The 16,099-nt window shown below is 41.4% G+C and overlaps 3 protein-coding genes across 7 annotated transcripts; 2 read left to right on the forward strand and 1 right to left on the reverse strand.

The window, feature by feature from the left end:
* The first annotated feature begins 462 nt into the window (after positions 1 to 462).
* LOC26526257 lies at positions 463 to 1,660 on the forward strand. The gene is made up of 2 exons (XM_015158762.2): positions 463 to 763; positions 870 to 1,660. The coding sequence occupies exons 1-2, from the start codon at positions 704 to 706 to the stop codon at positions 1,578 to 1,580; spliced, it is 771 nt and encodes a 256-aa protein (XP_015014248.1). The 5' UTR covers positions 463 to 703; the 3' UTR covers positions 1,581 to 1,660.
* Positions 1,661 to 2,047: 387 nt separating this feature from the next.
* Positions 2,048 to 9,214, forward strand: LOC6546223 (zinc finger protein on ecdysone puffs). Of its 5 annotated transcripts, XM_026978092.1 has the most exons (5): positions 2,048 to 2,248; positions 3,071 to 3,167; positions 3,496 to 3,859; positions 6,052 to 6,281; positions 7,285 to 9,214. In XM_026978092.1, the coding sequence occupies exons 2-5, from the start codon at positions 3,160 to 3,162 to the stop codon at positions 8,822 to 8,824; spliced, it is 2,142 nt and encodes a 713-aa protein (XP_026833893.1). In that variant the 5' UTR covers positions 2,048 to 2,248; positions 3,071 to 3,159; the 3' UTR covers positions 8,825 to 9,214. The 5 variants fall into 5 exon arrangements, with proteins under 5 accessions (XP_026833893.1, XP_015013998.1, XP_015014000.1 ...); XM_015158512.2 differs by lacking the exon at positions 3,071 to 3,167 and having other exon boundaries at positions 2,049 to 2,248; XM_015158514.2 differs by lacking the exon at positions 6,052 to 6,281 and having other exon boundaries at positions 2,051 to 2,248; positions 7,285 to 7,391.
* A 7-nt stretch (positions 9,215 to 9,221) lies between these two features.
* Positions 9,222 to 13,413, reverse strand: LOC6546190 (prostaglandin D2 receptor). Its single transcript, XM_001972883.3, has 5 exons — positions 13,039 to 13,413; positions 10,624 to 10,840; positions 10,282 to 10,474; positions 9,866 to 10,221; positions 9,222 to 9,807 (listed from the first exon to the last, which is right to left on the reverse strand). Exons 1-5 carry the CDS (start codon positions 13,242 to 13,244, stop codon positions 9,541 to 9,543), a joined length of 1,239 nt encoding a protein of 412 aa, XP_001972919.1. The 5' UTR covers positions 13,245 to 13,413; the 3' UTR covers positions 9,222 to 9,540.
* Positions 13,414 to 16,099: the final 2,686 nt, after the last annotated feature.

The following is a 16,099-nucleotide window of genomic DNA, read 5'->3' on the forward strand; positions in this document are numbered from 1 at the left end:
ATTTGTTTTGTACAATATGCACATGGATTAGTAATTTTATTTGAATAATAAAAGTTGTGTTCCATTATCATTCCATTATATTATCAATACGGACAGAATTAGAAATCAGAATTTATGAATATTTTAAGGTCATAACACGCCAAGTTTCTCAGGAAAAATTATGCATATGTATATTTCGTCGAAATATTGATAAGGGACTCATATATTGCCAGAATAGGCGAATGATGTGTTCCATCTCAGGAACTATAAAAGATAGGAAGTTCATCGATTTGCAAAAAAACTTTTTGTCGCGCCCACTCTAACGGCCACAAATCACGCATACACTTTTTATGAATTGTTTACTTTTGTTAATTTTATTATTTTTCTCCCACTTTCTACCGATATTCCAGAAAATTTCTCGTTCGCACTTCCACTAGCTGAGTAACGGGTATCCGATAGTCGGGGAACTCGAGCATAGCATTCTCTGTTGTTTTTTAATAAAGTAATGCACATCAAAATACCTACCAAGCCGAAATTTCAAGAGACGTTCTTATTTTTATTCAATCACGCCAAAGTCTATGCTCATCACAAAAGGTCATAAAGGTCTTAATGCCAATTCTATACCTTGATAACAAATTCACTGGTGAGTTTCATATCTCGACGATGAATATAAAAGGCCTTGTTCTGAGCAAGCATAGATCAGTGTTTATTGTTCGTCGCTAAGATGAAGGCAGTTACTTCAGCAGCGTTGGGCTCTACCCTAGTGTTATTATTGATCAATTTTGTAAGTCTGAATTTGGTCACAGTATTAAAAGATTGTATTGTTGACTGTATTGTTAAAAGAGAGTTTTGTGACATGTGAAGTTATAATTTCCTTTTTCTTTGTACAGGCATCTGCAAAAAGAGCCGACGTTGATTTAAAATCTGATCCAGAAACGTGCAGTTTGGATTGTGATCCAGGGTATCATATCGTAGTTAAAGAGGGTACTTTTTATCATAATGGTAAAAGGATTGACGCAGATGCACGGTATCCGGTGAAGATGTTGTGTGATTTGGAGCCCACTTGCTCATTCCAATTTACAACACAAACATATAGTTATTTGAATTCGGAGCCGCCAACAGGTACACAACTAACTATTAACTACGACTGTAAGCGAGATAACTTCCAAGGAAATACAATAAGGATAAGAGACTATACCCAGACGGGTGGCTGCCCACATGACTCTTTTGTTCAGAAACACGTTGCATACTTTAACGATATAAGTATTGCCCCTAAGCGGGATACACCAGAGGCACAAAGGGAAAGGGAAATGATTGCCATGGGCGTCAGTGCTCAGGTCAGACGTTTCAGGCTAAGCAACCCCAATCAGCCAATCGATCCAAGTCTTGGCACAGTGTACTTGATATATGATAACAGCTCAGGTAAAAATGATTTCATGCCGAGTCGAGAATTGGACAACAAGTGTCAACTTAAGCCCAATGCAAAGGCCAATGTATACAAGTATAATTGCGTGAGGGAGGCGAGTAAATGGACATGCAATTTCAATGGCAAGGGTGTGGACTTGGCCATCCATTACAAATTAACTGGTCACTTAGGATGATTATCACATCCAAAATTCAGGAGTCGAACGGGAGCCCATGCTGTAACGGAATATTTTCCAACTAAAACCAATTTTGAATAAATATGTATATACTTCATCAAATTTGTAATACAAAATATTATTATCACGACAATTTGTGTGAATTATTTCATGAATCGTGTTGAAATAAAGCTGAGTTTATCCATTTTTTTACGCCAATAACACTTTCTAATTTTGTGTCCGTGGTTGTGGTTTCCAATATTTCATTTAAAAGATACGATAAGTGTAGTTATTTTAAAAGACGTTTTATGATACCACTGAAACATGTAAAGAAAACTTAGCTTGGGCACAAATTTAAGAAAAGGAATATATAACGGTCTATTTATTAAGAATATCGATATTTTGTGCTTATATGCGTATCGCACTACCATCGCTAGAGCTGGAAAAGGTATCGATGTGGTTCTTGCCGATAGTGTTTGTGCGGCTGAATATTTCCTATATCGATAACATCTGGCGGGACTAGGCCATCCCTAGCCCAGCCACATACGTCATTCGATTTTTTCTCGTCGTTCGGATCGCAGTGAAATATTCAGGAATCGTGGTATTTCGACGAAGGCGGCCATATTGCTGAAGTAAGGAAATCTGTAGTGCAATAGTCCAGTAATTTTGACAATTCGCCGTTGCAACACGTAAGTTTCTAACTAATTTGAAAACTTGCGCTGCGCCTTTGTGCTTTGCTTGTGCGTGTGTACCTGTTGGGAAAAATTGTATTTATTCGCTTGTTTCCCTGGGCATCTGAAAATAGTAATTATTGATTTTCCTTGGGGCTCCTTGCATGTATTTGTGTATGAAGTAATGCGATAATAGGGTAACTGCTTGTTTACGAGGCCTTGATTGTTGTTTATTGTTATTAGCGTTAGTCATTTACATTCCAGAGGTTAAACTAATGCGTTTAGTATACGTTATTGGTGCCAGACATGTTTTTATCGCGATTAAATGGGTTTTGGCTTTTTTATTTTATTCTGTATTGCTCACTGTGCCCTCCCTTTCGCACTCACATGGCCGGCCGGCTTTCTGGCTGAATCAATTACTTATACACACTCACCGTCTGGGCCGCCATCTTTTTTCCACTCGAGTGATGAATTTAAGGGGTTTTTGTTACCTTACGTTAAATTGGCCAAAAGGTACGAATGTGTTAGTGTCGCACAAACCTGTTTAAAATGTTGTTAATGTAAACTGCTGACTGTAGCGCCAAAATTGTTCCCATTTCTATTCCCTTCCCCATTCCGTTTATCTCTTTGTGTGTATGTATGTACATATGTGTATGTAGGTGGAATGGTGTGTGTATACGCACGCTGGGTTGTATTACGCGTTTTTATGGGGTTCAAAAATACTTAACTACCCGTAGATGTAGATGAAAAGAGAGGAATCAGGAGATTACTAACCAAAATTAATGAATTCCCGTTTGCTTCTCAACATTTGTTTCGTTCTTTGTGCCGTTTTCCTTTCAGCTTGCTTAAATAATTTGCTCGCTTAAACACAAACCCTACATTACACATCCCATAAACTCTCCCACAAAACCAAAAAACCCATCAAAATTATGGTCAGGTATGCTGCACATCAACCCCGAAAATTTGAAATTATTTATGTATCCCAGGTTCCCAACTCCAACCCTATTACCGTTTATAAAATTCTATTTTTCCAATTATCTGTTAAATATTTTATTAAAATTTGTTTTTTGAATGTTTATAAAAAAAATAATATTGTACATCCATCACATAGTTGCCAGGCTAAGCAATTCATAAATAAAATAATATTGTAAAAGTCAAAACAGTCACTCGGAAAAGTAAAATTTTATTGAATAAAGTGGTCCCCCTATAATCACCTTGAAAGAAAGTTATAGTAATACTAATGATTATTTTATATACTTATGCAGCGTAAAGGTCAACGGAAATCAGCAGAATCGTTTAGTAAATAACGCAAAGGTCAACGGCAACATGGCATTCCGTGGCAACCAGAACCGCAATCGCAATTTTGGAGGAGGCAACAACAACTATGGTGGACCCATGGGCGCCAACCGCATGGGCGGTATGAACATGTCGCCCTGGGAGTCGCAGAATCCTGGCGGCGGACAATTTGGTAACAACATGCGTCAGGGTGGCGGTCAGATGAACGCCCAGGCCATCAACTTGGCCAACAATCTGCTGAACAATCTGTTCAGGAACCAGAATCCACCATCGCTCCTCGACTTGCCCCGCGGCGGCGGTGGCATGGGAAATCGCAATCAACGTGGTGGACCGGTATGTACAAAAGTTTAAATTTTCCCAAATGTTTTGACAATGCCAACCGAATGAATTGTAATATTTACTCATGTTGTTATTATTTCTGGATTCGTGAACTGCGAATCGTATTTCTGTGGTGGAGTGCAGCAGAATACATGTTATATGTGAAAATGTGTTTAAGAATTTGACAAAACACAAGCCGAATCATATTGCCATTTTTAAAGCACATGTTAATATTTTGTCTGATTAAATTTTTTTATCGATAAAACCGAATATGGAATGCCTAAAATGTGTGCGTACCTTTTGGTACCTTTATAGATCCTAACAATATATTTTTTAATTTAAAACCAAGTATACTATATTTTCCTTTTAAAATACTTGCCCTCCACAACAGAACTTTTTATTTTGTGTTTTACCCTTAGTTAGATTGTAATACTGCCAAATGTAGCTAATGCTTTTCCTTTAAGAGATAAACCAAAAAGATCTTAAATCTAATCCTAGCTTGTAGTTTACTAAACCGACAACTGAAAAAATCGTAAACCAGCAAAAAGAATATTAAAAAAAAGTAATGAGAACTTTGTGCAGTGTAGTTATCAGGATGTAAGGTTGTTAAACAGGAGGATGGATGTGGTAGGAGGAGGTTTTCAATAAAAACGCATTTATTCCATTTAAAATGCAATGCTTTTTTGTTCCGTAGAAACTGCACAAACGAATAAGAACCAAGAACCAGATTATTACACCGAAAATATTAAATGACAAATTTTTATAATACACACGTATTGATAATGAAATGTACCAATTAAAACATGTACCGCCAACATTTGTTCCACTTAACGATGAAAAGAGTATGATGATGATCTCCATATGTCAAGATTGAATCATAAGTAATTTATATGCAATATTTTCTTACTAGTTGTACTTAAGCATTTAATTACATTTTTATCATATTTATAATTCGATTAATTTCCGAAGTTCCATTGCCAAGTAAAAGAAACTTTCTTGGTCGAACTACTCAATTTGCCACAACGCTTTTCTAATTTATCAATTATCTATTTTTATTCTCTCTTCCAAAACCAAACAATGCCAAACTCAAAAATTCGATGCTTTTCAATACACCTCCAAATATCGAATATCGAAAACCGCATCGTCTTGCATATTTCGAATAATGCATTCCATATTGTTGTTGCTGCTGCTCCGGCATATATACTTGCTGTTGTTGTTGCTGCTGCCGCTGTTGTCGTTGTTGTTGTTGATGATGGCGTTGTCGCTGTTGCGTGTTGTTGCTGCCGTTGATGATGACTCTTCCCATTTGCAATAATCCATTGATTGCAATCAACGAAAATCGAATCCCCGCCCAAAAATACATTCCATTGACGGCCAACAATATTTTCGAAAATCCAAATAAAATTGAATACAAAACGCAACGCACACACACTCAACACACACGCACACGCGATGCACACACATTGTGGCCAATATGCGAATCTTCACCAACGATGCGATACTGTAAACTGTACGATGCTTCCCGTGCGACGCCACTGATTGATTGATTGATTGATTGATTGACCGATTGCTCGATCGATTGACATCGATCGCCATGCAATCTTCTAATCTGCTCTGCTCTGAAACCGAAACTGATCCGATCTGGTACTGGTACTGCTTGATGGTGCAACATAATTACATCCAAAACCACAATGTGAAAATACCTATTAATATCTTATGTCTAATGCAAATTCATCGCCAATTCTTCTTCAACGTTCCTGCCTCTGAAACTCAAATCCGATTTCCATTTTCAAATGCCACTCGCCGCCACACGCCAACGAATATATATGTATATATATATTTATGCAATATATATATATCCAACTATCCCCGTCGACTGATTGCCCGCCGCAACTGCCCCGTCGATCTGACCTGACCAAAATCAATATATACCATTGTGCTCCATGTACTTATGTATACTTTACTATATATCAACGATTTATCCTCGCAATTATCTATAATGTGTTCAATCTGATCGCTCCGCCCCTCACATAATATTGTAAATGGCCAACCGCGCCATATTGTCTCCGTTCTTTCGAAAATGCTTTGTATCATTAATGCCTCTGTTTGTAAAACAAAACGAAATCAATTCACATATGCGCCATGTGTGCATTCCGAATTGTGCAAAATGTTAATGTTAATCCCAAATGACGAACTAAACAATGTAGATGGTCAGTCGCGGCGGCGGTGCCGGCAATCGTCTCAATAACCGTCGTGGCCAGGGAGGTGGCTTCCAAAATCGTGGCGCCACTGGTAGTGGACCCAAGCCCCCGCAAAAGCAGGGCGGCGGCGGTATTCGCAAGCAAAATGCTTTTGATCGTGCCAAGAAACTTTTGGCTAAAAATGCCAACCAAAATAAAAAGAAGGAACCCACTCCTGGCGAAAAGAAAATCGAGAGGTAAGACTTACAACTTTTCCAAACAAACCAAAACCACAACAAAAAGTATAAATATTTTGCTGCCCAAAATCGAAAGGATTGATTTCTTTCACTAATACCAAAACAAAAAACGAACTTAGCAGGGCAAATAATTAATTACAACTTTTGACTTAAGTACTTAGGCATTCCAATTCTCTAATTGCGTTCCCTCATACATCTCTAAAAACGTATTTTAAATTAGAATTAGTTCCTCATTAGGGATAGTATATTTTTGATGCTGTTTATAACTGTGTGTATGTGGGCACTTTGGGCGGGTACTCATTTGGGTAGGGAATTGTATATGTATACATCTATGTGTTAAAACTATATAATATCCACGCTCATACTATTTTTTTAAATATCATTTATCTTGAAACAAAATTTGTTAAAATATAATCTGTGCTTTCTTTTGCTTTTTGTGTACATTATAAACATTACACAATATTTTTTAAAGTTAAAAAGGAGAGAAATCAAAGTACCATAATTTAACTTCCTATTCGAACTTAAATATTTGAATTTAAATGGTGCAAAGAGTGTAAGTTTGCAATAATATGAAATTCCCTCGAATTTTTTATTGATTTTAAAGAATATAAATTTTGAATGACTTTTTAAATGTAAGAGTTCATAGGGAAAGAAAAGTGCTATAAATATTTAATAATTAAGCTTGAAAATTATATATTGCATAATTATAAATAAGTCTATGGCACATTTCTTTTCCTTGCAAAGCCATCATTCTCACTATAGTAACGCATCCTAATCATAGCTAAAAACATTTACTATTGTATCACCTATCGCCACCTGTACAGTACGTATCATAAGTATGAATTGCAGCGAGAACCACTCAAATCCTCTAATTTTATAATCTCTTCCCAATAGCCAGACCAGACGCTTTTCCGTCTATGCATTTCAACTTTGAAAACTAATCAATTTTTCTTTCTTTATTCCTTCCCAAACAAAACAAATGATCCATGATCAATTTTTATAGCCCTACCAAGGAGTCTCCATACGCTAGTGTCCCCAACGACATGTTCTACTGTCATCTGTGCAAGAAGCACATGTGGGACGCAAACTCTTTCGAGAACCACATCAAGGGTCGCACCCATCTGATGATGCGCGAGGGCATTGAGGAGAGCTATCGCCTCAAGGCCAATATGATCCGTCAGGAGGCCAAGATCGCAGAGCAGCTCAAGTCGATCGAGTTTGACCGCTTGAAGCGCATGGGAAAGAGCAAGCAGCGGCAGCTGGACTACTGTACCATGTGCGATCTGAACTTCCACGGTCACATCTCGACCCATCGCAAGTCGGAGGGACATTTGCAGCTGAAGAAGTTCTTGCATCCCAAGTGCATTGAGTGCAACAAGGAGTTCGCCACTCGCATTGACTACGACACCCATCTGCTGTCCGCCGAACATCTTAAGAAGGCTGCCGAGAGCAACACCAAGGTGGGTGAACGCAAGCGCCAGACCTTGCCCATCAGCACCGAGGAAGAGGAGACCCGCGATCTCCGCCTGCCCCAGAAGCGCAAGAAGAAGCCCGTCAAGAAGGAGGGCGAAGCCGCCGATGGCGAGGCTAAGAAGGAGGGTGCCGGCGATGGCGAGGGTGCCGAGGGTGATGAAGCCGAGGGCGATGAGGCCAAGGAGGGCGAAGAAGCAGCGGACGAGACCAAGGAGGGTGAGGATCTCAACGAGAGCCAGGAGGAAGAGGAGGTGGCCCTGCCTGTGGATCCCGAGGACTGCATCCTTGACTTCAACGACGGCGATGAGATCCCCAGCGAGGTGGATACCCGCCTGCCTAAGTACAACTGGCAGCGTGCTGTCGGCCCCGGTCTGATCTCCAAGCTGGAGTGCTATGAGTGCTCGGTGTGCAGCAAATTCTTTGACACCGAGGTGACCGCCGAGATTCACTCCCGAACGGCAACCCATCACCGCAACTTCTTGAAGTTCATCAACGAGAAATCGAGCGATACCAAGATTGCCCAGAAGCGCGCCGCTGCCGCCTTGGAGGAGAATGAGCGTAAGAAGCGCAAGATTGAGGAGGCAGAGACTCCGGCTGCCGAGGGCGCCACCGAGGAAACAGCCGAGGGCGCTGAGGGTGAACTGTACGATCCATCGGAGGCCACCGGCGACGACGATGATGTGGAGATGGCGGAGGATAACGCCGAGGGCGAGGGCGAAGGCGATGAGGAGGTCGAGGGTGAGGGCGAGGAAGATGGCGGCGGCCAGGACAACGGCGAAGAGGAGATGGAGGCCCAGGAAGAGGATCAGGAGGCTGAGCAGGATCTAGAACCCGAGCCAGCTCCAGCCAAAACTCCTACTCCCGCTGAACCAGCACCCGCACCCAAGACCCCAGCCAAGACTCCGGCCAAGGCAGCTGCTTCAGCCGCTGCTGCCAGTCCCGCAGCTGCGGCGGCGACGCCAGAAGCCTCTCCATCGCCGGCCAAGAAGGCAGCGCTGACTCGCGCTGGCGCCGGACCCAAAGCCACGCCGCAGCGCCAACGCGCCCGCGGTCGTTACAATCGCTACTAAGTAGACGTCGGAGGAATTCGTAATTTAACATAACATAAACCTTAATATACAAGAAAAATATACATTCACGCCCAGGAGGAGGATGAAGAACGGATCAAGTCGATCTCTTCCCGCAATTTGACATTTGCATCCCAATTTGCATAAAAACTGAATGAACGGAAACCCAGAAGAAGACAACCAACTTTTAGTTGAAACAGTTGAATACATTGTACGACGAAGCTTATTGAAACTGACGAGGGAGAACAACACAAACAACTTGATTGAATCGAATTTCATATTACCCGATTCCCCCCTCCCAGCACGCATACCATACCAGCCAACCACCATTCAACTTATGTAATCATATAAATTCTATAATAAACAAAGAAACAAAACTAGTTGTAAAACAAATGCGATTCCTGTTTGTCGTGGGTCATGGAAATGTAAATTGTCTCTCCATCTTGTGCTTTAGGGCACAGTTAATTGATTTCTTTCACACAAGCGTATATTTAATGCTAGAAATCGGTACAGAGATTAAGTGAGGTGAGCATACATATAAGGAAAGCCCTGATATGGTATGATACGAAGTGGGATATATTTATTATTTACAGCTTACGAGACTAGGCGCTACTCCCAGGAGTGCTCCAAGGGAGGTGGAGACGCTATTTGAGTGAGATCCCACTGAGTCGGGGAGTGGGATTAAGTACTTGGGCGCGCGGTTTGAGGATCGAGTGGAATCAGTTGAATTCCAGGGTATTCGCCTCCGTCATCGTCGTACGCATGCGGCTCTGATCGCTCTGGGATCGACGAAGTCCGCCTGGACGCCATCCGCTCCGCCAGCGCTTGATGCAGCCCAGCAAGGACCAGTTGATGGACTTGGAGCGACTCAGCACATAGACATACGGATCCGAGGTGAAGTGCAATGCCGTGAGCACATCGGCGATGATGAAGAACTTATTCGATGTGGGCACCCGATTTGGAGCTATGGCCAACGGGATGGCGATCTTAAACGAGGATAGTTGCAGTCAAGTTGATTGAGGCTAGTATTTAACCGGCACTCACCATCTGTGGCATCCAGCAGATGACGAAGGAGATGCTGAGGAACGCCATTAGTTTGGCGAACTTGATCTCCACCGGCGAGGAGTCGGTGGCCGCCATCGTGACACTAACGCTGTGCCTGTACTGCCTCGTCGGCTGGACACTGCGATGGCTGTTTCCGCTTCCGGTGCTCAGTTGCGTCTGGTAGAGAGTGGTGCCGCTGCTGCTCTCGGGATCGATGCTGATGGCACTGGTTTTGTCCCTGGAGACCAGGTCATAGTGCATGTGCCGCTTGGCCGTGCGACTCCTTCCGATCACGCAGAGCAAGGTGTGGGCCACGAAAAGGTTGCAGGCCACAATCACAATGCACAGCAGGGTGCCTGGGATTACATGGACTGTCAAATCAATAATTCAAATGCCACCAATTCGTATTAAATTACCGAAGACCATAAAGAGCACCGCATACGACTTGTTCCACACTCCCGGCGCATCGCGATATCGTATACACTTCAGCTGTTCCGGATTGGATTCATCGATGTATGCACCGAAACCCGCGAATGGCAGGAACGTGATCACTACGGCGATCATCAGAATGCTGTTGATGCTCTTGCGAATGAGCTCGTAGGTAATGTGCTATGTGGGGATTTGTGAATTTTAATTGAATGAGTTGGCCATGTTTTGATTTCCTGTGTGCACTTATATCACTCGTTAAAATAAACGTACACTAGGAATCCAAAGCTTTAGATATAGCATATACCCGTATATGCCAATCGAGTGCGTACCTTGTGGTAGATGAAGGGTCTGGCTAGGGCCATCCATCTTTCCGCCGCCATAACTGCGGCTATGCACCCAGAGCTGAGGCCAAAGAATCGCCACACCACGTGGCCCACGCAGTCCAGTCGGATGAAGGACTGCAGGACCTCCTTCGAGAGATACATTTTCAGCAGGCTCGTGGTCAGCATCCCCAGCAGAGCCACCAGGTTGTTGGTGGCCAGGCATCTGAAACAGTTAAAGACTTCCGTAAATTTGGGATAGCTTAGCTTTATGGCATTTCCAAGCTCGTAAATGCGAAAGTAAATGCTTTTTCATGCCACGAGCGACCAAATGGCCTACCGTCCGTTGGGTTCGCCCATAGGCCACGAATGTAAGTTGGGGGATCGATAAAATGTAATAACGAATTGCGTTTAATTAATTGCCAATTTATAAAACGAAACTTTCAATCAAGATACCTCAAAGCTGCCCCAAATGGTTGTACAACATCGACTTTGGTTAGCTTAGACGTGACTCGGTCCTCAAACACTTTGAATGGAACGCCGACAAATATAAATGCTTAATTATTTGGGTGTCCATTATATGGATATCTAAAAGTGTCATTTATTTCAATTTATGTAGAGAAGTACCAAATGTTTTTCGTATAAATTTCAATTCAGTTCTAGGCAGAGTATAAAATATATATTGAATAAGTTCTTATAACCTTAAAACGATACTACACTTTATTATCAAATAAACATACTGGGAGCCCAGTTATTGTTTGATATAAACTGAAATAAGGGTTCCTTATACTAAAGTATCTATCTAATGAAATATGTGACTGTCAATAGTGACTGAGATTAAGTGTTTCCTTTTATTGGGACCACAAAATATTGCATTTTTGGGACGTGTTTGTGTGTTTCCATTTGATTGTTTTTGGGGCGCCGTTGACACAGGAAACCCATTTGTCTCCGCGTGAAATGAAACTATATAAATGTAGGGCCTTTTTCAATGGAAATAAATAAAAACGCACGCTTAGAATAGAATACAAAAGTGGGATTGACAATTCCCGGGGATTGGCCAACAGTCCGTGCATCGTTAGGCATTGCAATGACTTTATTCATTTTTATTTTCATTATTTGCTTGTGCACCTTTATGCCTGATTCCAGCGAACGAGCGAATAAAACTCATTTTATGGTGCATTGCAAAAGTTTTGCTAGAAGCCAGAACGCCGGAACTTTTCATTACAGGGCTAAAATGTCTAATTCTTCAATGGCAGTTTGCAGTGAGAAATACAAAATCGTTCTGCTTACTAGTAAAAGCAAAATCATTGTTTACTGTAGCAATGGGAAAATACACACAGCTATTCCGGTTCTCGTTCATAGGCAAAAAGCAATAAGGGTGCTGCCTTTCAATTGGGATACCCTGATTTATCGAGAACGCTCAAGTGCCAATCACCGGGTTCATTCAATCAATCAAATTACAGATCAAAGGCTCTGCATAAAGGAGGCCTGATGCCTGGCGTGGAATTCGCATTAATTTATGTTTCCTCCACGGCTCAAATTGCTGGCGACAGCAAATTACGCATATTACGCATACGCACTGTCGTCTCAGCAGAAAAAGTTACGAAAGGAGTATACAATGCTGATAAATGAAATATAAATTGTGGTATATATAAATCATGGCATTTTATCGCTGTTATTTTCTTTGAACATCTTTTTATGATTAATCTAATGTATGTAAGATTTGTCACTACATCATGAGTATTGTATTAAGCCAATCGTATTTTACTTAGTATATGTACAATTTTTTCATATTTACAGAGGAAGAATTCCAATACATATTAAAGGGTTTCCACTGTACACACTTGCCGATCTGGTCAACCACCGATCTCCGTTTTCAGTTACACCACAAAGCTTTTAATGCATTCGCAATTTGCTGCATTCCCACGTCGTCGATAAGATTGACAAAAAACAGACTGGAATATGAACTAATTCCGTCATTTGATAAGATATGCAAAAAAAGCAGCAATACCAAAGCCTCGGCCAAGTAAAACAATTCAAACTATGCAAATCAGACCCGCATAGGCATATTATAGAACCCCAAAGTGGCCGCAGTTGAGAGCAGGTTGAATAAACTTACATAGCCATGAACTGGACACAAACAGTCGCAAACATTAGCTGCACCAAATGAGTAGCTACACGCAAAGAAAATATGCGAAATGCCAGCTCAATAATAATGTTAATAATAATACAGTGCAACCCAAATAAAGTAAGCATTGTACGCATTCGGCATTGTTTGTTTAATACCACAACTATGAATTACTAAAATGGGTTCATTTTTAAATGTTTTACAGAAAAGAAACTCCACTTGTAGTCGTTCAAACAAACTGTACTATGTTTTTAAATGCATTATTATATTTTTCACAATGCATAGGCGACACTTACCGCAACATGAGCGTGTATTTGCTGTTTTTGTTGAGCTTCTTGCGCGCCAAAATGAAAAGTGCCAGCGAATTGCCAAAAACGCCCAAAACCATGATAATAGCCCCAATAATCAGGCTATTACGATTCGCATAGAGGGCTTTCGGAGGCGCCACAGTAGTCGTGTTTTGCAGCATCAACAGGTCCAGCACAGGTGTTGTGGTTTCCATGTTGCCGGTATGATAATTGCGCTCGATTGCAGGTGATTGAGGTGAAAATCAAAGTAAATCTAACTGCAAACGATATTTCTTTTTCACAAATGAGCCTGCCGCAAGAGCACAGTCGCTCGCAAATGCCGCTGGTAGATGGAAACCCGTTTCGTTGGCCAAATCGGGACTATTCTCCTAAGACACTTAATTAATGATTAGTGCGCGCGACACTTGATCAACCGACCAATTCGAAGGCGATTCGATCCGAGGAGCGCGTCCGCAGTCCGCCAGGCGTCGATTTAGAATGACTGGTTTGCCGAGCAGCGCACTCGTCGGCTGCTGCCCAGAGCTCCAAGCTATCAGCTATCCAAACTATATACACATGGGGGTGCTCGGCCGGATCGGAGCGAGCAGGGTTGCTACGGGTGCGGGTGGCAAGGTTCCTTGCTCAACAGTTGGGAGGCACTGGGACTCGGCTCTGGATCGGCTCCGCCTCGGCTGGCGCCGCCTGTTGTCGCTTCGGTTCGGATCGGATGTGGCCCATAGCATATAGCCTATACCACATAGACACCACCAAGCGGAACACCCACGTCCACGGGCGGCCACCCCATCGAAAATTCACAGCTCGTGCCAGCGCCTTTGGACGTGTGCGAATGGTCAAAATAGCACGACGAATTTTATTGTTTAATAAATACCCTGTACTGCAGCGGCTCACTCGGCACATCAACTCATTGTCAACTGGAGTATGTTTATATGCTATTATTTAATTACGTACTCTTGATTCAATTAGAATAAAATGTGTAATTGAAAGTATGGATTGAGCATAAGCATTTTATCGCTTGATTTGCTATAGATAAATTATGATTAAGCGTCTTGAGCTTCGTCATCTACATATGTATTTCATTGGTCATGGGTTGCCATTTGAAAACACTATTTTAGGGAATATATGAACAGAAATCTGTAAGTACTGAGATAACAAATAGTTTCAAAAAATATTGTTATTGTTGCATATTTTAGAATATTTCCCCATTTTAATATTACTAATAAAAAGCTAGAGCGCCTTGTATGTGATAGTTTATGTCTCACTTCCTGCTGTCTAAATCCTCAACAAATTAGTTTGTTTTCAAAGCAATAAAAAAAAGATAAAAATGAAATCTACCGTCAGTTGACTAATGCAGTTGCACCTTTTCTCATTTTTATCTTCTTAGTATACACGAAATCTTTGGTTTGGCACAAATGTTTATTGCTCTTAGGTAAAATCTCAAAATAAAAGAGTATTTGAAAGTGTACCCTAAATATGACTTAATAAAGATTTGGAATTCGCAGCTTGCACTTGGAATTGAATTTTTATTGATTAGTAGCTGCATTGGAAATTTCGGAAGCGAATACTTCAAAGAAATTGTAATAACAAATTAAAATAGTGATTCCATGCAATATTAATGAAAAATGGCGGGGTAATGCTGAAACTGAAAATCTCGCATACCTGCAATTTATAAAAGGGAAATTACCCGTTTTGCGAGCAAAGGCGGAAGCCGCCAATCGGCGATGATAAGATTCAAATACATATGTAGGGATTGGGTTGACTGGATGGCGCGGAATGGTGGGCCGAACTTAGTGGTGGCGTCAACTGAGGAAGGAAGGAGGGCGTATGAGGAACTGGCAATAAAATGCTACATCTACAGCTGGATGAAATTAACGAGCCTGCGGCTGTGGGGTGCATGATGTCGTCCTTGCGGTGCGAAACTGATGTTCGAGTATCATCCCACTGCCTCCTGCAGACGTCATGCGGTTGGGCTATTTTTAGTTAATTCCCCAAAAGGCAACAAAACACAAAATGCGAATGGTGGCCCAGAATTGGGTGTCCCTTGGCATCGTTGTTAGGCGTCACCAGAATTGGTTTGGTGTCTATTAATTGTACGCCTCGAAATTGGATGCCCAAAGCAACGTGGACGGCAGCCCATATATTTGTGCCTCCTCTGCGTGTGGCGGCTTGGATGGCTGGGACAAATAAAAAATGCTTTTTGGTGGCTCAAGGGTTGACTGACCTCTGACCCTCTTTGGCGCGTTTTTGCAAAATGAAATGAATAAATAATAACGCACTATTTGCACTTATTCAGTGCGCACGGCTCAGCCCAGCCATAAAGCGGCTGATTAATGGGCCAGGATTTTGGACACTGAGGTATGAGCTCATGACAGCGGGCTTGGCTCCAAGTAATGGCATATTGCAGACTTCAGCAAATCAGTCTGTCAAATTAGTTTCAAATTGTCGAGCTGGTCGAGGCCCTGGTAAATCCCAGACCGCCTGTTTGATCTGTCAATAGTGATAAGGTGGTAAAACATCCACTGAAAACCTTACCTATACATAAATATTTGTTGAACCACTTCTTAAAATAAAATCAAGATAAAACCAAAGAATAGTTGGATAGGACACTTTGGCTGCCCTATAATTCAGTTAGTTCAGTAAGCAGTAACTTTAAATGTATAAAGGTATTATTTGAGTAAGCAGAATATTTTAAAACATAATGGTTCTCAGTTAAAAAGTCATTTAGAAAGTGCCCTTCAAGGCTAGAATTTTCTGTTTACTAATAAATAATAGTTAACTCAGTAAGCAGAACTTTACTATTAACCAAGCAGAATATTTTGAATCATAATGGTACAGAATTTAAGACACCCTTAGAAAGAGCCATCCAAGGCTAGAAAACCTTTCCTGAGTGACTCATTTTCTGCAGTTGTACTTATATATTATTTTTGCCCATGACTGAACTGCAGTCATATATAAATAGTAATTTCCGATGTTCATATGGGGCAGTAACTGTCATGAACTACTTCTCCCGAAGGCCAAAACATTTGTAAGCATAACTGCTGGCTATAGAATA

This window comes from Drosophila erecta, unplaced genomic scaffold, assembly GCF_003286155.1.
Source record: "Drosophila erecta strain 14021-0224.00,06,07 unplaced genomic scaffold, DereRS2 tig00000021-arrow-pilon, whole genome shotgun sequence".
Taxonomy (NCBI): Eukaryota; Metazoa; Arthropoda; class Insecta; order Diptera; family Drosophilidae; genus Drosophila; species Drosophila erecta.